Source organism: Centroberyx affinis, unplaced genomic scaffold (genome assembly GCF_046629955.1).
Source record: "Centroberyx affinis isolate AG114_WGS23_722 - 3 ecotype Tasmania unplaced genomic scaffold, CSIRO-AGI_Caff_v1 ptg000511l_1, whole genome shotgun sequence".
In the NCBI taxonomy this organism is placed as follows: Eukaryota; Metazoa; Chordata; class Actinopteri; order Beryciformes; family Berycidae; genus Centroberyx; species Centroberyx affinis.
The window spans coordinates 263,641-284,493 of record NW_027279161.1 but is presented as its reverse complement, the minus strand read 5'-3'; the positions used below and the strand labels follow the sequence as shown (position 1 = coordinate 284,493).

At 44.6% G+C, this 20,853-nt stretch overlaps 1 protein-coding gene across 1 annotated transcript; it reads left to right on the top strand.

Annotated features, from left to right (window-relative positions):
* The first annotated feature begins 298 nt into the window (after positions 1-298).
* Positions 299-20,699, top strand: col1a1b (collagen, type I, alpha 1b). The gene is made up of 51 exons (XM_071517663.1): positions 299-501; positions 2,222-2,413; positions 3,073-3,092; positions 3,344-3,379; positions 4,450-4,542; positions 5,218-5,286; positions 5,652-5,696; positions 5,909-5,962; positions 6,406-6,459; positions 6,855-6,908; positions 7,307-7,360; positions 7,468-7,521; positions 7,701-7,745; positions 7,864-7,917; positions 8,119-8,163; positions 8,397-8,450; positions 9,693-9,791; positions 9,944-9,988; positions 10,080-10,178; positions 10,299-10,352; positions 10,469-10,576; positions 10,962-11,015; positions 11,327-11,425; positions 11,595-11,648; positions 11,783-11,881; positions 12,130-12,183; positions 12,284-12,337; positions 12,434-12,487; positions 12,603-12,656; positions 12,924-12,968; positions 13,088-13,186; positions 13,449-13,556; positions 14,308-14,415; positions 14,823-14,876; positions 15,044-15,097; positions 15,232-15,339; positions 15,563-15,616; positions 15,725-15,778; positions 15,915-16,076; positions 16,263-16,370; positions 16,712-16,819; positions 17,087-17,140; positions 17,379-17,486; positions 17,683-17,736; positions 17,849-17,956; positions 18,353-18,406; positions 18,697-18,804; positions 18,930-19,212; positions 19,336-19,526; positions 19,666-19,908; positions 20,145-20,699. The coding sequence occupies exons 1-51, from the start codon at positions 420-422 to the stop codon at positions 20,289-20,291; spliced, it is 4,344 nt and encodes a 1,447-aa protein (XP_071373764.1). The 5' UTR covers positions 299-419; the 3' UTR covers positions 20,292-20,699.
* The last annotated feature ends 154 nt before the right edge of the window (positions 20,700-20,853 follow it).

Here is a 20,853-nt window from a genome sequence, read left to right as displayed (position 1 = left end):
AGGTTGGATGCCGGAAAGACAGCACACCCCATCAAAAGTTTCAATTGAGAAAATCCATGAAAAGCTGAAGATGATAAAACGCGTCTAAACGGAGCAGGGCCGGCGCGTTAATGATGACTGCACATCCACGTTTGAGCTGAAACGTGAACTTGTTTGACATGTTTTAAGACGGCCCCTCCGAGTGATGAAGGAGGGACTCTGTGACTTGAACATGTACAAGTTATCTGGTGCGCCCGGGACCTCCCCAAATGTTCTGGCATATAAAAGCCAAGCTTACCCATTTCTTTAGGCAGTAGGGAGTTTCTGCTAGGGTCTGGATTGGAGTTACACAGACCGGACCCTAACTTGTATGAGTGGTGTCTGAGGAGAAAAACAGGATTCCCCTTGCCTCAAAGAGTCTACATGTCTAATATTTAGACATGTTCAGCTTTGTGGATATTCGGTTAGCGCTGTTGCTCAGCGCAACAGTGCTTTTGGCGAGAGGTCAAGGCGAGGATGATGGTAAGTATCACTTTCAAACATTGATTTGAGTTGTTTTGGGACAGTGGCGCCCTCAAGCTCTGGATAGCCCGCAAGGATGCTGAGCAGTTTTCTGTTGTTTGGAAGAGATCATGCTCTGCGGGAGACCTGAGTAATGGGCAGTGATGGTGACAAATGTTACAGTGAGGCGTTTTGATGCTTTTGGAGATCTGGAAGTGGACAGGATTTTATAGAACGGGATTTGTATTGTTTGCTGCTCTCACTGACGTGCAAATACATGTTCAGTGCGTCCCCCTGTCGGAGCGCAGATCCATTTCCCAGGGCGAGGGAAATTTCAGCAGCTGCACAATCTTTGATGCGCAATGAGAGGACACTGGGTTCAAAGGGAGTGGAAGCAGACTACGGCTTTAAAAACACTTGAAAACTGCCAGTTCCTTTTGATGAAAGCTTAATTATATGTAGTCAATAGGTTGCAAGGCAGTTTTTTTTTTATCACCAACTTTAGAAAAGTTGCATCTTGATTTACAAAGATGTGTCGAAGTCTGTAGATTATAGCATTTAGATTTTTCAGAAGTTCCACTATAACCGCATCAAAATTGAATAGATAGTTCAAGCTGATTGAGGAGACTGGGGAAAAAATGATAATGCATAGGCTTCATCCCTTTTAGCGCTCAAACTTTTCCAATAAGGCTACATGACCAAGTTATACTTAATTAACCAACAATACTATACACTTTGTGTGAAACTGGAATTAGTTAATAAAATCACAATGGAAAATCTCTGAACTCTGACGTCGACTGCGAAATTGTCTAGACATCAATTAATCACCGAAGAGTGGAGGGTGTGTGGAGGAGCTCTTTTTGTAGGTTAATAGCGCCACTCCGTGGCAAGTACTGGAACTGTAGATCCAGCCTCCAGACCACGATCCTCCCACCTCTGAGGCCCAACCCACACATCCAGCAAAAGCCCAAAATATGATTAAAGCCACTTTCTCCCGTTTTCCACTAGTGGGTTTCTGGAAAAACAAATCTTACCACAACTGTGCAGAAATGTTGGAAAGTGACTGGTGATGCAAGCCAGTCCCATCTGGCAGCAAGGCCTCAGACCTGACAGTATACAAGCCCAGATAACGTTGTAATAGCTGCTGTAGGCAGGTACTGTTACATTATACTAGTGCCGCTTTATTCCGAGGTCTCTTCCGTGTCATGACCCATTCTTATCACCCAACACTTCCTAAGACGTTGGCACATTGGCATTGCCCATTAACCCAGTTTCCCAGACTTTGGCACACCCCTGCTGACCTGGTGAGATGGAAGACCCAACAGTTCATCACATTTGTTGAAGAACTGATCTAAAATATAACCAGAGTTATTGTATGTTGGAAAAACTAAAACTACCAAAAGGACCAGAGCTAATTGGTTTAGGGTCTCTTCATTTTTAAGCGCAAAAGTGGTAGGCCTGCTCATATTCTTATTTCATGTGACAGTAGGGCTGGGTTAGTGTCTAGCCCAGGTCTATCGGGCATGTGTTTCCTATGTGATGCACACCTGTGCTGGTGTAGCCAAGGCTAAACTAGGTTCTACCTATATACACTGTCAGCCACTTTAATGATGCAGTAAGAAACAGTCTATGTCGTTTTTAAGCATTTATAATCCAACAATTTATCCTAGATGTCAGTTCCCTCTGTGGTCGTTCACTCTTACCCAGTGTCACCAAGCTCACCGCGGTCTCCTCTTCTCAGGCACATTCGGCAGCTGCACATTGGACGGACAGTTGTACAACGACAAGGATGTATGGAAACCCGAGCCCTGCCAGATCTGCGTGTGCGACAGCGGAACCGTCATGTGCGACGAGGTGATTTGCGAGGACACCTCCGACTGCGCCGACCCCATCATCCCCGAGGGAGAGTGTTGCCCTATCTGCCCTGACGATGGTACTCCTCCTTCATCCCCCTCTCCATTCTCTGTGGTTGATTTAGCATTTTGGCGCCACCCACACCTTCATTTGAGGCACCTCATTTTTTTTGACCATGGGGCTTGCTGGCCAGAAATGGACTTGAGGCCCTAAGCCTACCGCTTGCTTGAGGATTTTATTTCAGAAAAGAAACGCTTTGGATTTACCCTGTATTCAGTTCTTTTTTTATTTATTCATTTAAAGACGGATTACACCTGCTCTTTGGCGAAGTCTGACAATGAATATGTAAACTCCCAGCAGACCTAGGCTACCTGTAGGATTACACCACAGGGTCTAGCAGGGTTTACACATAATGTCACATTCCTCCTAAAACACAAATTCTAATAGCCTAGATTCTTTTTTGCACCTACACTGCAGAAATGATTTACCAGCTAGGCTACAGATGATCAAATCAACAATCTCAGTGAAACATTCACTAGCCTTGACCCCCAGCCTGGCCCTGCTATGGATATGTAGCCTTGAAATATCAGGGTAGGCCTAACACAAACTGCACAGGCCTACCCTCTCACCTTAATATAGGGTTACATTGTTTTGTAAATGTCAGAAGTTATGATTTGTGTCTGTTGTAAATATGTTGAAGGGATGTTGACATTTTCTCCTTCTCCATTGGCCCTGTAGGACCCCAGGTGCCAACCGAGGTGAGGGATTTTGCCTTTTAACTTGTCAGGGTTTTCAAATTCATATGCTTGTTAATCATGTGGGCTTAAATAAAAAAAAAAATCCCTGTTTGGGCATGCTGACATAGCCCAATTTGGTTTAGTTTGTCATTACATCTGCATGTTGTGTATCATGAGCCTATATGTTAGATGATGCACTTTGCAGAAGTGTTTTTATAATGTGAAGGACACATCGCAACAAAGCCTAACTCCCTTTTTCTGCCTATCCATAGCCAACTAAGGGAGACACTGGCCCCAAGGGAGACAGGGTAGGTTCCTGTTCACTTTCAATTTTCAACTTCACTCACACTTTTATTCAGTCTCAAAATTATACCTTCTATAGAATTTCTACAGTGAAATAGAGGTACAAACTGACTGTAGACAAGAAATAAAGCTCAAGCGACTCTGCCTTGATACTGTAGATATTCTTCAGTATCATTATTTCCTGTTGGAGACAAGTTGATTGTATTAACCCAAACATTCACATCACAATGTGTGTCTGCTGTGTTGAGTATTGTGTAGTTTTCATTAACACTCACAGTGGCTCATGCACTTCACATAATATAAGATTTCACTACAAGTCATACACCTTTGCTGCATTGCATGTTGTTGCTAATTTATAGTTTTCTACCTCTCTAAGTTTTTACTTCATATCATAGACTTTTTACTGACTAAATAAGTGAAAATGTAAACAATCTACACCACATCTTTGCCGTCTGTGCCCCTAGAAACTAATCTCAATCCTGATGAATCTGCTGTGATGTAATTGTCCCAATGACCTTTGATGTATCGGTCAAAAGGTCAACAGGTCATTAAAAGTTCAAAGGTTACATAAACATTTATTGATTGATACATGAAGAAGTAATACAAGTCCCATTAATTGTTAAGAAACAGTGGCAAGTAGCATGTCAACTAAAATTGAACATTCACTCATTTAAAACATTTTGAGAGTTTTCATGATTGAAAAGAAGCATTATTAGAGTTATTATTATTTTTTTTAAATCAACTATAGAGGTCAAATCAACATGAAAACATCATTTAAAGTTCTTTAGAATAACAGAAAAAAGGAAAAATGATATTTTAAAACAAAAAGCAAATGAATTGCATTAGAAAATATACATTTAAACAGTCTGTACTGTATAATTACAATCAATACTGACTCATTTGTTGTTCTAATTTGTCAATATAAATAATTATTACAGAGAAATTACATGGTCTAATATATGTTGGTTATACTATGAGCCATAATCTTCCTCCAAGACAGATTAGCCGTAACAATAAATAGATGAATGAAATAATGAATGTGAAATTGACCATGTCTGCATGTCTTTTTCTTCAGGGTCTTCCTGGTCCTCCTGGCAATGATGGGATCCCCGGCCAGCCTGGACTCCCTGGACCCCCTGGACCCCCTGGCCCCCCTGGCCTTGGCGGAGTAAGTACCTCCACGTCAAAACACCCAGGAAGTCTAGCGCTGGTTTCACAGTCGGGGATTAAGCCTGGTCTTTAAAAAAATGTCTTTACAAAGGAGATACCTACATGCAAGCTTGGGTTCAGTTTAATCCACGTCCAGGAAAGCCGCCCCTTGTTTCCACGAGGTTATATCAATGATCATTCACTGAACAGGAGAGAAAAAGATCAGCAGGCAAGGAGAGTCTCCTCCCTGTTGGCTTCAGCACTGGGACTGCAGACAGCTCCTCAGGTTTAGGTCTGTGGAGTTAACCCACAAACCTGTTTATTGAGACTCTTACAATATTGGAATACTGTCTAAATTCTAAGTTCCCTTCTAAATCTGTGCTATGGGATTTAATATGTGATTTCCTTCTGTAAGTTTTACTCCACTGCTGAAATAGGAGAAGTGTGTGATTCAGGCAACACTGCAAAACTTTCCCATTAAATGAATGGACTCACTTTAAGAGTGCAAAGTAACAGTCAGAAAAGAACACACTTTAGGTGTCCCATGTGATGTTTTTGTGCCACATTACCCCATGAACATCTTAAAGAACAATCATTTGATGTAGATCGTTCCTGCACTGCATGGTCCTTCACTGATCTACAAAACAGTTTAAATCAAAGCTCAATGACTAATTCTCTCCTCTTCCCTCTGCAGAACTTCTCTCCTCAAATGAGCTACGTTGATCACTCCAAATCCAGCGGCCCACCTGTTCCTGGCCCAATGGTATGGATGTTTTGCTCTCTCTCTACATAAACTAAGAACTTACAACCTTTATTGCTAAAAATGCAAAAGGTGTACTGTACTGTACATATGGTATTTGTCCTGATTAATCTAATTTCAACTTATCTGTTGAAATAAGAGACTTCTTAGCAGATCTGACAAGCTTCTGTCTAATGAAGTGATGATGTATCAGTCAGGTGCTAGTTGTCATTGTTTTCACCCACCTTTGTTGTACTTTTAAAACACCACTGTCCCAGCTAATGCAGCTACAGTTTTGTATAGCTCCTCTATGTATCACCTGCTGTGTGATGTCACTCTTGTCACAGATAAATAGAATCTAAAGCCTTGTTTCTCATCTTGGTCAACAGGGTCCTATGGGTCCCCGTGGTCCTGCTGGACCCTCTGGCTCCTCTGTAAGTATTTCCTTATCAGTTATATGTTGGTTCAGCTGCACATTCAGACAATGACAGGATAGTTACAGTTAGTTGGTGTAGAATATTCCAAATGCTGTACAGATTTTCAGCTTAAATGTCTTCAGTGAGGGGATTTTTCTTGCATCAGATATATGAAATCACACAGATATTGATAGATATTGTATTGATTTTCTCTTCTTGATGTCCAACAGGGTCCTCAGGGTTTCACTGGCCCCCCAGGAGAGCCTGGTGAGCCCGGAGCTTCTGTGAGTATACAAAATTTTCGACTACATAAACGCTTCCTGCGGTTTGACTGTGATGAAAATGCTGTGTGTGTGTGTGAAAATGTCAGCTGTTTGCACCTTACTAAAGAAGCTACCCAATCTATTTAGTTCTACATTACTTGATAATACCTGTTGATTATACCTGTTCCACTTCCGGTTGTACTCACTGACCCACTGACACACATCTGCACACATCACTTACTGTCAATGACAAATGCTTCCTCACCCCCTGTTCTTTACACACAGGCACACACACACCCACACACCCACACACACACACACACACACACACACACACACACACACACACACACACACACACACACACACACACACACACACACACACAAAGAACATATTCACAGACAGATAAACAGCTACATGAATTCACTTAGTAATCCAGTAATTTCTTGGTCTCTTTTTAGGGTCCCATGGGTTCTCGTGGTCCCGCTGGCCCCCCTGGAAAGAACGGAGATGATGTAAGTGATCTGCTGATTATTTTCTCCTCTATCTGTTTCTGTTCATGATGCCATCCTTGGGATCTGCACAGCTCAATGCAGTATGCAGTTTCAGTATAATTGTATTCATACATTACCTATATATGGCTAAATATATGCCTAACACTTCCCAACACGTAATACATTCAGTAGAATATATGTAGCTTGTAGGTTATATTATTTTGTTATTCCTAAAAACAGTTATTCTGCTATATCAAGGATGTCAACATGTTGATGTGTACTGAAAAACCAAAGAAAAATATATATCATATATTCTAGCCTGTGATTTATTTATGATGTATTTGGTGCCTGTAGGGTACATAGTTCCTCCGACACACTGATCTGTTCTCACTAACCTCCCTGTGTGTCTCCCACAGGGTGAGCCCGGCAAGGCTGGTCGCCCTGGAGAGCGCGGAGCTGCTGGCCCCCAGGTGAGTGTTGCCCACAGAGGGCAAAGGTCAGGGAAAGGTCAGCCAAAAATGGATCTTATATGGGCATTTATGTTAAAGGAGATTATCCTGAGACGACCTAGGTCACACAAATGCGTGCACACACACACACACACACACACACACACACAAATAAGCACATGACATGAGCCTTTGATTTCACTTATTTTCCAAATGATGTGCCCATTTTGAGAGTCAGTCAAGCACACCTCAAGTAGTTAAGCTATTTCAAACCATTTTCCAACACATTTTCTGTATAGGGAAACCCCCATATCAGAGTTTATCATAGGATGTTACCATGTATCATAGAAGAAGAATAAGCATGTTGTTTCTGAAGATGCGTTACTGAGATCTCTCCTGTTCTTCCTCTTGTCCTGCAGGGAGCTCGTGGATTCCCCGGAACCCCCGGACTCCCCGGCATCAAGGGACACAGAGTGAGTAGATAAGGGCAATGGACGCCAACATAACCATTTTCAATTGCTGCTGTGATGTCGTTATGAGTGGCATCTGACCTAATGATGCTGATTGATTTTGTCCCCAGGGTTTCAGCGGTCTGGATGGAGCTAAGGGAGACTCTGGACCTGCTGGCCCCAAGGTAAGATAGCAAGTTTCTGATCACCAGTGCAGGAAAGTCGACATCAGCTGCCAGACAAATCACAATCCCTTGCTGAAATACTGAGGCTTACAATGTTTCAGACTGTACCGAAACGTTACAGTCATTCCAATGGTGATACTTCTTTTTGAGCTCATTGTTCCTTCTGTATTTGTCTACAGGGAGAGGCTGGTTCCCCTGGTGAGAACGGTACTCCTGGAGCCATGGTAAGCCTTTCTCTCATCTCAATCATTCAGGATATCAGACGTCAGTATAACTTAAGAAATGTATGATGTCCTAGCACTTCATCAAGCTAATATCACTCTCTCCTTTCTTCCTTCCCAGGGTGCTCGTGGTCTTCCTGGTGAGAGAGGCCGCCCCGGAGCTGCTGGCCCTGCTGTAAGCACTGCTACACTCCTCTAAAATTGGACCTATTCCTATTTAATCCCATTAATTAACCAGAACACCTTAGATTGCTAGAGAAAAGCAAGATGACACAGTCTATGTTGTTCAATCACTTGCTATTGTTTAAAGCTTACCTACCTATATAGGCTGAATTCTGAAAACATGAATTTGATCTAATATCCTTATCCTGTGCAGGGCGCTCGTGGTAACGATGGCAACACTGGTGCTGCTGGACCCCCTGTAAGTATTATTCATTATATAGGTGCCATATTGCATATTGTATGTCAACATCACCAATTTAAAATCATCTGGTGACATCAACACCAAACGCTCTAGCAAAAGCTTTAGTACATTGTTGTTTTGGTACCAAACATATTCTGTAAATGGAAGGATTCATCGTTTGTGCCATTTCATCTGCATCAAGTTTGTCTCAGTCTAGACTTTTGTTAACATGGTGTGTCTTTCTCTTCCAGGGACCCACCGGACCTGCTGGAGCCCCTGGATTCCCCGGTGGTGCTGGAGCTAAGGTGAGTCTCCCAATACACAAGCCATTTCCTCATCCAACAAATGTGACCACAGCTGGTCCATCTAACTAAAACTAGGCTGTTTAAATGGCTTGGTAGGTCTGTGTGCACCGCCTTTATGTAAAGTCCAACAGTACCTCTCTGCTTTACTGTATCTCTCACTGTCTAAATTAACTGATTATTGCAGTGCACTGTTGTATTCTGTATCCATTCAAATTGCAGCATTCAGTCGTTTTCCTCACTAGCCCCAGCCCCCTGTGTCATCCACCTGACCCAGACAGCATCAAGCTATTTCTGAGGTTTTTGTTGTTGCTCTTGATTGCTGAACTTGATCAGCTGCCCCACTGTTTCCCCACTTCAGCATTAGTAGTAGGAAGATTGGAGAAACTCACTCCCTCGTGGTTTAGGGGCAATGTGACCCTGGGAAATTTCAGCAGCATAGCCAGGATCAGCATCCACCTGGATCAGATGAATAAACAGCCCCAATATCTCCACTCCTCTCCACTCCCCACCATCAGCCATCAGCCAGCATATTGCAAAATTGAAAGGGGGCTACTTGCCCCAGCACAGATGAACACAGTAACCACCAGATGGCATCAGCACACCTCTAATGGTACCCCGCCTCTGCTGCCCCCCTCCCTGTGCTGCTGCAGGCCTTTGAGCTATTATAGCATCCTGTAACTCTCACCTATTATATAATCATATATCCTTCATACACATTGCAAGAGACTTGAGGAAGAGAGTAGGGAAAGCAGTTTGTGATGTGACAGCAGACAGAAAGTGGGCATAATTACCTGCTTTGAACAAACAAAAATACTCCCTGTATATGCACTATAATTTCTTCCTCCATTTATACTCCACCCAGCCTCTTGCAAATAAACTGGGAAATTTAATTTAGGAGTGGTACTCTGCTCCCTACTGTGACTCCTTCACAATCCCACTACAAGCTTTTATGTTTTGAAAAGCTATTAAACTGTGGTAGAAGATAATCACTCCCTCATTTCCTCCAACTACAGTGAATAAACCCATGGACTGTATACTGAGTGATATTCTGTACAACAGTTTACTGCTATATCAAATATAAACAATCCTGGTGTCGATGTGGTGAGATGCTACTAAGTTTTGTTATTTAGTATTTATTCATTTTTGATTTACCAACACACACACACACACACACAGATGATATTAAATTGCAGTTTTCAGTGACATTGTGACTAAAGTGCAGCTGTTTGCTTCCCTTCACAGGGAGAGAGTGGTCCTCAGGGAGGCCGTGGAAACGAGGGACCCCAGGGAGCCCGTGGTGAGCCTGGTAACCCCGGACCTGCTGGAGCTGCTGGACCCGCTGTGAGTATATGCTGGACTTAGGTCTTCTCTTTTACCTCCCTGGCAATGCACTTGTATCATGTATCATTTCTATAGTATTTTTAACTATTTTGCAGTAAAATCTGTGAAGGCAGACACTTTAGAAAAGTGTTTTTTTCTTTGTCTCACCACAGGGTGCCCCTGGATCTGATGGCTCTCCTGGTGCCAAGGGTGCTACTGTAAGTATCACACACATTGATCTGCTTATCACACTCGCATCTACAAATCTTGCACATGAAGTGTCGTGACGCCCACCTCTGCATTCCATAGGGTGCTGCTGGTATTGCTGGTGCCCCCGGTTTCCCCGGAGCTCGTGGTCCCGCTGGAGCCCAGGGTGCTGTCGGTGCCCCCGGTCCCAAGGGTAACAATGTGAGTAGAAAGTGCCATTCAGTGAGCCTTTGTATCAACACACTGTTCTTCAGTATTAGAGACCCAGGGTCACCTGACAGCATAAACTGAATGTGTGTGTGTGTGTGTTTCTGCTAACAGGGTGATGTTGGAAACCCCGGTCCTAAGGGAGAGCCCGGTGCCAAGGGAGAGCCTGTAAGTTTTAAAATACAATGACCTTGTATTGATATTTGGCAATAACTTAACACATACGCTGTATTTGCTGTTGGCCTTTTCTCTAAATGTCTCTCCTCACTTGCTGTCTTGTCCAGGGCCCCGCTGGAGTTCAGGGACTTTCCGGCCCCTCTGGAGAGGAGGGAAAGAGAGGCGCCCGTGGAGAGCCTGGTGGTGCTGGAGCCCGTGGAGCCCCTGGAGAGCGCGTATGTTACTTCCTCTTTCTCAGCACCTACATCAAACACACTTGCCGCTGGGGGGTCAAACCCAGAGAGAAAGAGATGCATGCAGAGTTATTAAACCATGGAGCAGCTATTTCAAATAATAATGGGAAGGGCCATGATGTTAAGCTTACACTCAAATTGATCCCATAGTACTGACAGAATTCTTTCTCAGCATCACTAATGTTAAGGAAGCAACTCAAATTGCTGAAAAATGAAAATGTATCAATATAAATCAGATTTCCATCTTGAAATCTTGTAAATTAAACATTGTATGTTGAATTCCCAAGGGGATTCATCCTAGAGGAGCGAGTCAAGCGCTTTCCACCCCACTTAGTGACATTGTTGGTGTGTGTGCTTGTTCCATTAGGGTGCCCCTGGTGCTCGTGGTTTCCCTGGTGCTGATGGAGCTGCTGGTGGCAAGGTGAGTTGACGGATCTACTCAAGGATTTCTCAACCGTGTCAGGACTAAATTGAAAATTTTGGTTCAGGCTCAGTCAGTATTATGAGCATTCACACCTACTGGATTTCCAATTTGCATTACTTCACTCCATTCCTAATATAAAGCCAGAGACTCTTTCTTTCTTTTCTATATCATGTTTAAATCTAAATCATGCTTAGGAAATCATAGCAAACCTTCCAATACACCAAAGATCACTCTACAGTTTAAACACTCAGAGCTCAGTGTTATGGCTAGCGGCCATCTCACCTGACTTTTCTCCACCTGTGTGACAGGGAGGACCTGGTGAGCGCGGTGGCCCCGGACCAATGGGACCTCAGGGAGCCACCGGTGAGGCTGGACGCCCTGGTGAGCCTGGAATGCCCGGATCCAAGGTGAGATTTGGAACACCACAGAAACTCTCTCTAATGTAACTAAGACCCACTGAAGTGTACTGAGGCATGCAGCACTGTTAAATACACTTGCTATGACTTTCATGTGTTGTTGGTCTGTATACACACTGAATTGCTTCACATTGTTTCATATATACTCTTCTCTCCATAGGGTATGACTGGTAGCCCTGGAAGCCCTGGCCCTGATGGCAAAGCTGGACCTTCTGTAAGTCCTGACTGACTAGACTCACTCATACTGTAGTTTCATACAAGAAAGATGGACTGTAACCATAAGCAGTGTGTTTCTTCACAATAGGAGAGTACATGTTCAGTATTCCTCTGTCTTCCAATGCTCTTTAGGGTGTTTCTGGACAAGATGGCCGCCCCGGACCCCCTGGCCCCGCTGGAGGCAGAGGACAGCCTGGAGTTATGGGATTCCCCGGACCCAAGGGAGTTGCTGTGAGTAAACGGTCCCAACCTCCCACTCCCCTGCTTTTATTCATTTCAGATGCAAAAAATAGACATTACATTAATGTTAGCATACGTGCATGACACATACGCACATCCTTACATTTCATCCAAGTGACAGCAGTGATTATAGCACTGAATAAAAGACTTTAGACATACCAATTCAGACAAAAAGGAACAGTGATGCAGCATCTTCTGTTCACCAGATGTAAGTGTGGACTTGGTTCTTTTCCCTATAGGGTGATGCTGGCAAGCCCGGAGAGAGAGGTGTCGCTGGTGCTGCTGGCCCTCTGGTAAGTACTGGCCTATCATCCAACTCTACCACTGTAAGAGGTATTTAAATTAAAATGCCATAATGTGACTGGGTCTGTAATGGAGTGTGTTTCCTCCTAGGGCGCCCCTGGCAAAGACGGTGACGCTGGTGCTCCTGGACCTAGTGGCCCTGCTGTATGTATCTTTTCAGCATTATTTCAACATCACTTGAATAAAATACAGCATCTGTTCCCAGGTTTCATATCATGTTGTTTGCTCCTTCCTCTCTAGGGACCTGCTGGAGAGAAGGGAGAGCAGGGACCTGCTGGTCCTAACGGATTCCAGGTAAGTTTGAGAGCAACCTGAGCCCCATCTTTTACTCTCTTGATATACAGTATTTCTGAGCTGTGTCACCATTCCACTTTATAACCAAAACTTTCTTCCCTTATTATTTCTGCAGGGTCTTCCCGGACCCCAGGGTGCTACTGGTGAGACTGGCAAGCCCGGTGAGCAGGTAAGTGTCCACATGTTTTGTGAATTCGTTTCATATCCAAAACTTGTTACTGCTTGTAAACTGGGCCTTCACATGCAGTTCATTCAGATGTGGATATTTACTGTAATAAGCCATTCTGTTGAAACGTTCAGCTGCTTGTTCAGACATGGCAGTCATGCTAGATGTCATAGTACACACTAGTCAAACCACATCCTGCATGTTGTCACAGTAAACCAGCTTCATGATAACTCCTCTCTCTCTCTCTCTCTCTCTCTCTCTCCTGGTCAGGGTGTTCCCGGTGAGGCCGGCCCCTTCGGCCCATCTGGAGCAAGAGTAAGTATCTACTATCTATCTGTGCCACAGAATCCAACATTTTGGGCGTCCGTGTTAAACACCGCTTCTCCATCTGTTTATCTGATGATCATGGCTCATGCGTCCCTTCTCTCCTCCAGGGTGACAGAGGTTTCCCCGGTGAGCGCGGTGCCAACGGCCCTGCCGGCCCCACTGGACCCCGTGGTGCTCCTGGTCCTGGTGGTAACGATGGTGCTAAGGTAGCTTATCCGCCGCTCCCATATCCATCCACTCACACACCTGTAGCTGATCATGATCAACATGAAAACACTATTGACCTCAAATGATCAGCGTTGACTTGGATACAAATTAGTTCTAGACAGTAAATACTTACATAGTATATATACACAGATACACTGTATACACATTGTTGTCCAGTGATAGTGGATTGTTCACATGCAGCATGTAGTATGAATGGAGAATAATGCCATTGTTTCTCTTTCTGTGTGTGTGTGTGTGCAGGGAGAGGCTGGTACTGCCGGTGCCCCCGGTGGTCAGGGACCCCCAGGTATGCAGGGAATGCCCGGTGAGCGCGGTGCTGGTGGTCTGCCTGGAGTCAAGGGAGAGAGAGTGAGTATCCCACCTGTCAGACGAGTCTCCTACAGCAGCAGAGACACATGAGCGTGTCCAGATGAAGGGTCGGGTTCAGTATGAATCATGAGAAGATTAAAATGTACACTTTGATCCATTTATCTTCATCTCATATACCACCTGATCTGTTTCATGATACATTTCAGATATTTAGTCGATGTGCTGATTGTAATTATAGACTTCACCATAATTTAGTGTTTTTAGACTTATAGGGTGATGTCTGGAGACAAGAAGTGTGCATATCAAGTTTTGCAATGAATGACAGATTATGTTAGTCATTATATTATTGTACAATCAGCAACATTTTTAGATTATTGTACAATGAGCAACATTTTGTGGCATGCAGTACATGATGATGAAATTTCCAGACTTTGTGAGACAGAAAGAGAGACCACAGTAAAAAGGTGTGATGAAGGTTATTGAGATGAAAGCTATTGCTCAGAAGAAATGCCAGAGGTGGAAAGTGTACTGACATGTTTTATTCAAGTATGAGAGATTTTCTCTTCCTTTAAATTTGACACAAGTTACTCCAGTAAAAGAGTAGCTCACAAGAAAGTATGCAAGTCAAGATGTTCTATATGTCCTATAATTATTCTCCCAATTATAAACTAATAACCTGTTTGGGTGTGGCTCTTGTAATTAAGGATGGTCTATTTTTATTCATATCAACAAAGCTAGCATCAGTTACAGGAAGTAAATTAACATTGTGTGAACTTCCCTCTCTTCCCAGGGTGATGGCGGACCCAAGGGCGCTGATGGTGGTGCTGGCAAGGACGGCATGCGTGGTATGACTGGTGCTATTGGACCCCCCGGACCTCCTGGTGGTCAGGGTGAGAAGGTGAGACCAGACACAAGTTGGTTTAAACCTTTAAATATCTCATTGATTCACTTTCATGATCTCTCTGGATGTTTTCTCTTCCTTTTATCATGATTACAGTCAACTCTGTCTTTATTCACATATACTGTTAGGTTTATTCCAAGGCTAAATCACATCAACATAAACTGGGGGTTCATTTAAAAAAAATGTTCCTCTTCTTGATCCAGGAAACAATCATATGATTATGTTGAATAGCATCCATGCCTTTGTCATAGCATAACAATTTGCATTAGATATCTCCAAGAACATGGTGGAAATATACTCTAATTGCTTGTTTTGACACCCAGATTATATATTTCATAAGGTTGTTTGCACAAAATGTGTGTGTAAGAACCTTGTCTAATTCACATGTGTGTGTGTGTTTCCAGGGAGAGGGCGGCCCCGTTGGAGTTTCTGGACCCACCGGTCCTCGTGGTGCCCCTGTAAGTTCATCTGCAAACAAACAATCCATACAACGCTAGAAAACAAACCCAAGATACACATATATACTCTATAGTGTGCTGTAAAACACACTGAAGATGTATTCTATAGATTAAACATTACATGTGTGTTGTTCATCCCTAATGCTCCTTTTCCCATAATCCAATAGGGTGAGCGTGGAGAGTCTGGCCCCCCCGGACCCGCTGGATTCGCTGGACCTCCTGTAAGAACCTCATCATTATATTTCAATCCAACACACTGACTTTTTCTGCAGATTCAAATGCTTTAAATGATGAAAAACATCTAAAAAGAAAGCATGTCTTGAACCGTTTCCTGCCTTGTATCTTCCCACCACAGGGTGCTGATGGTCAGCCTGGTGCCAAGGGAGAGTCTGGTGACTCCGGACCCAAGGGAGATGCTGGTGCTCCTGGACCTAATGGACCTGTTGGAGCTGCTGGACCTCAGGTAGGTTGGCCCTCCAAGCAACTCAAACCACTGCAACTGGTGGTGTAGTCTGGTCGAGCCCAAGCCCACATTTCACCTTAATTCCCACTGACACAGTACAGTCATGGTAAGCAGTCACATAAGATAGCCAACCTCCTGCTGTCACTACACCACAGTCTGTCATCCCAATTTGTTTTTCCCAAATTGTATTTCCTGTCTAACTTATAAATGTTTGTGTCAACAGGGACCTGCTGGTGCTCCTGGACCCAAAGGTGCTCGCGGTGGTGCTGGATCCCCTGTAAGTATCACATCAACTTCAAGACTACACTTCACACTGATGCTATTTCATGTTTCATTTTGAAGTGGAGATGGACTCCTCTCATTCTATTTGTGTGTGTGTGTGTAGGGTGCTACTGGATTCCCTGGACCCGCTGGCAGAGTTGGACCCCCCGGCCCTGCTGTAAGTTTCCCCAATGTCCAAATGACCAGCATTTCTTTATAATTCACCTGTGAGGCCAACAATCACCAAACGTAGACGACATGAAAGTCTTCATTCTACCTCGGGTTGACTTGACTCTTCCTCTGGGTGTTTGCAGGGAGCTGGTGGACCCCCCGGACCCGTTGGACCCGCTGGCAAAGAGGGACAGAAGGGAGCTCGTGGTGAGACTGGTGTTGCTGGTCGCCCTGGTGAGGCTGGTGCCGCTGGACCCCCAGGATCTAGTGGAGAGAAGGGATCTGTTGGCTCTGACGGACCCGCTGTGAGTGCCCCCTCAAATTCCACGATAGATGTACCCATGAGATGATAGCTGAGCAGCTGTACATACTGTATTACCCCCTTAAAATTCCCTTTCTGTCAAGGCTTTTGATCACCTAGAATACACTATAGTGTTTTATATACCTGCAGTACAGTGGCTAACTGCTGGCTGTGTCCTCTCTCTGTGCAGGGTGCCCCTGGTATCTCTGGACCTCAGGGTATTGCTGGAATGCGTGGTATTGTAGGTCTGCCTGGACAGCGTGGAGAGCGTGGTTTCCCTGGTCTCCCCGGACCCTCTGTGAGTATTCCCTCAGTGCCCGTAACACCATGGCTGGAGTGCATCCTGCCGTACCCTGTAGACTAATTCTGACTATATAGTTGGCAGTTGGCTGAGCACAAAATGTTTAGAATCGGACAAAAAAATGTTCACAGACATTTGTCTTGCTGATACTGGTCGAGAAAGAATTGACACCTTGTACCAAGTTCCACAGAATGACACAAGCTTTACAGCGAATGGGACAATGCTAAAACTAGCTAAGCTAACAGAGATGACGAGATGAAAGTATTTAAGCTCTGGTTCCTCTCAGAGCTTCCATCTGCAGCCAGAGAACCAACCTCTCTCTTGTTTTGTTTACTCAGGGTGAGCCAGGAAAGCAGGGAACCTCTGGAGCTCTTGGTGAGCGTGGACCCCCCGGACCCATGGGACCCCCCGGACTGTCTGGTGCTCCCGGAGAGTCTGGTCGTGAGGTGAGAGGCCTCAGTCTGCTGTGTACTGAATGAGAATCAGAATCACTTTCATCACCAAGTCTCAGTCTCAGAGTTTCACAACATTTACTGACACACTGTAGAGACTGCACAATAGACTGTGTGTATTTGTGTACTGCACACACACATTTAGTATTAGCACTGTATTATTGGTACATCATTAGTCCTTTTAGCCATGGCTCATCCAGCAGGTTGTTGCTAGCCATTGAACACTGTGATGATTGACCAGCATGGCTGTCTATTCCACAGGGATCCACTGGTCATGATGGTGCTCCTGGTCGTGATGGACCTTCTGGCCCCAAGGTAAGCTAGACTTCCTCTAGACTTTTTTTTAATTATTATTAAATCCTGAAGAATTTCTCATCATTAAACCTCCTGTTATGTTTGATTCTCAGTAAACAGTGAAAAACAGAGCATCAATTTGACCAAAATGGCTTCCCTATAGAAACAGCATCACAGTTAGCGATTAGCTGCCTAGCATTGTCTTTGTTGTTGACACCACCTCTCATTGGAGATATTCCCTGTCTGGCTGCTCCTGTAGGGAGACCGTGGTGAGAGTGGTCCTGCTGGTGCCCCCGGCGCCCCTGGTGCTCCTGGTGCCCCCGGAGTTGTTGGCCCCTCTGGCAAGACCGGTGACCGTGGAGAGTCTGTAAGTGGCCATCACTAAGACCTGCTTATCTTGATCCAGTTCAAAAATGTAACTTATTTTGATAAACAACTCTGCAGATCCTCATGTTGTATGACTATACATTTTTAAAACATTTTAAGTAACATACACCATTGAATATCATTGTGATCCGCACATGAAGACTTGCTAAGATTTTCTCACTTTCTCTTTCCTTTAGGGTCCCGCTGGTCCCGCTGGCCCTGCTGGCCCCGCTGGATCCCGTGGTGCTGCTGTATGTTCAGCACTACATCACACGAACCCTTAACATGCATAAACCATTCTTTGCATATGTACACATACACAAGCCTAGGATGACATGTTGACCCCTTGTTGCTTTCTCTCAGGGCCCTGCTGGTGCTCGTGGTGACAAGGGAGAGGCTGGAGAGGCTGGAGAGAGAGGCCACAAGGGACACAGAGGATTCACTGGCATGCAGGGTCTGCCCGGACCTTCTGTGAGTAACCTTTTCACTCATTACCCCTTTACCCACCACTTTCATTATTTTTATGCCCAACTAAATGTTTAGAATATAATAGGACCTCCAAACAATGGCTGGTTATATATAAAAGTGGCTGGTAAACTTCCCAGCCACATCTCAAATTTGGAAACGTTTAATTGCTAGCTGCTGTTTGTTTCTCATCCTGCATTCATGTCTAATGCATGAACTCACGTTATGGAGAATTCATATAGTTTTGATTACTACAAAAGGTTTATAGTATGCTGCATCAGACAGTCTCTTAGTTCAGGTACAGGTGACACAGGTGACTCAAGCTAGTTTTGACTTTATAGGCTATCCATCCATTCTCTTTTCTGAATCAGTGATGCAATTTTCATCTTCATCTGACTCTAGGGATCCCATGGAGAGCAAGGACCTGCTGGTGCTTCCGGACCTGCTGGACCCAGAGTAAGTACAACTGCTTTTTCAATCAAGTCACATTAGGAGTAGTCATTAACGCAAAAATGAACTCTCTACCCATATGGTGAGACCTGGAGAATCTCTTTTCATTTTCTCTTAGTCTTTTTTACGTTGGCTCAGGGAAAATAATGGTCAAATCAATCATAATAGAGTGAACATAAAGCAGCAATATTATACATTAGGCTGATAAGCAGCACTATATATGTAAAATGGCAAGGGGAACTGTACTGAATTGGTGGTTTCTCTTAATAAGTGATCATGTGGCTTTTGTTCCATAGGGACCCTCTGGATCTAATGGTGCCCCTGGTAAGGATGGCATGAACGGTCTGCCTGGACCCATGGGACCCCCTGGACCTCGTGGTCGCAATGGAGAGATGGGACCTGCTGTAAGTTGCACTAGGATGTCTTTTTGTCACAAACATGCATACCCAGATACCCATCCATACACACATGGCACACCCACACACTCTGAAACTAGTGCAATACGTAAACCCCTGCTATCTCCAATCAGGGTCCTCCTGGAGTTCCCGGAGCCCCCGGCCCCCCTGGACCTCCCGGCAGCGGATTCGACTTCGTCAGCCAGCCTATTCAGGAGAAGGCCCCAGATCCCTTCCGCGGCGGACACTACCGCGCCGATGACCCCAACATGATGCGCGATCGTGACATGGAGGTCGACACCACCCTCAAGACCCTGACTCAGAAGATCGAGAACATCCGCAGCCCCGAGGGTACCCAGAAGAACCCCGCCCGCATGTGCCGTGACCTGAGGATGTGCCACCCCGAGTGGAAGAGCGGTGAGTGCAGCGCAAGGCCCAGATCAATGTACTGATCGAGCCCCTAGAAGAAATCAGGTGCGATCTGAAGATGAGCTCCGCTTCAAACTCTTAACTGTGTGTTATCTTCCTGCATTTGCACAGGCATGTACTGGGTTGACCCCAACCAGGGCTCCTCTCTGGATGCCATCAAGGTTCACTGCAACATGGAGACTGGCGAGACTTGCGTCTACCCCTCCGAGACCAGCATCCCCATGAAGAACTGGTACCTCAGCAAGAACATCAGAGAGAAGAAGCACGTCTGGTTCAGCGAGTCCATGACCGGTGGATCCCAGGTGAGAAAGCAGAGCCAGAACCTTTTGGTTGCAGTAACTAAAGTCAACGTTAGAACTCTTACCAATCCATGGACCAGAAGATAAAGACAGCAGCATATGAATTCTGAAAACACATACCTCTCTCTGTCCCACCATGCAGTTCCAGTATGGCACAGATGGAGCCGACTCTGAGGACGTCAGCATCCAGATGACCTTCATGCGCCTGATGTCCAACCAGGCCTCTCAGAACGTCACATACCACTGCAAGAACAGCATTGCCTACATGGACTCTGCCACCGGCAACCTGAAGAAGGCCCTGCTGCTCCAGGGCTCCAATGACATCGAGATCAGAGCCGAGGGCAACAGCCGCTTCACATACAGCGTCAGCGAGGATGGCTGCACGGTGAGCAATCCCTCTCTCTCTCTTTTCCTTATACTTGAAATTATACTTGCTAAATCACCCAGCCTTGTCTTTAGAGAAGCAGTGGAATTTCAGATCCTTATTGCACTCTAGATTGTAACTTAGCAAGCGTGTGAAAAGAGAATAGGTAGAGCTAGTGCAATAGAAAACTCCACTCGATTACTCAAGCAAATCGTGAATGGTTTCTGACCTTTGCTCTCCTTTGTTTCCCTCCATAGTCACACACTGGCACATGGGGCAAGACAGTCATCGACTACAAGACATCAAAAACATCCCGCCTGCCCATCATTGACATTGCTCCTATGGATGTTGGTGCACCTGATCAGGAATTTGGCGTCGAAGTTGGCCCAGTTTGCTTCTTGTAAAAAGGAAAGAAATATGGACATGAAATTGTTGTTTTTTTTCTAGCAGTCATCTCTAAATCCTTTTCTATGCATTCAAAACTCATTCGGCTGCCATTGGTCCACATGCTTAAAACCACTCTACTGAAGACGGTGTTTGTGTTTTTCCAATCATGAGAAGCATTTTTTTTGGGACTGCTACTTCAACCGAAACCAACCACAAGGACACTTTAAAAGAATCTTTTGTTTCCACTGGCAACAAGAAAATAATATATACTTGTGTAAAATTTCCCCCTGGAGTTTGAAAAAAAAAGATCCACACACACAATGAAACACAGGTGACTTTTGCCGTTTTTTTACCACTGCGGAAGGACATTGAAAACAACAAATGATATGTACCATTTTCTGGTGTTAAATAAATTGTAAAAAGTGTGAAGTGTCTCCTTGTTCTAAATTCATGAAAAACACCTGAATGTGGCTCAGAAAAAAATGACCCGTAATAGAGCAAGACAAAGAAACTCACCTTAATTTTGATACCTTGATGGCTACCTCATACAAGAAGTCACCCCCAATTTTTGTTAAACAC

Excerpts from the sequence above, each read along its gene's own strand:
- col1a1b (XM_071517663.1), top strand. The coding sequence starts at position 420 with ATGTTCAGCTTTGTGGATATTCGGTTAGCGCTGTTGCTCAGCGCAACA. Across the intron at positions 17,487-17,682 it reads CCGGTGACCGTGGAGAGTCT|GGTCCCGCTGGTCCCGCTGG; the intron begins GTAAGTGGCCAT and ends TCTTTCCTTTAG. Across the intron at positions 19,213-19,335 it reads CCACCCCGAGTGGAAGAGCG|GCATGTACTGGGTTGACCCC; the intron begins GTGAGTGCAGCG and ends GCATTTGCACAG.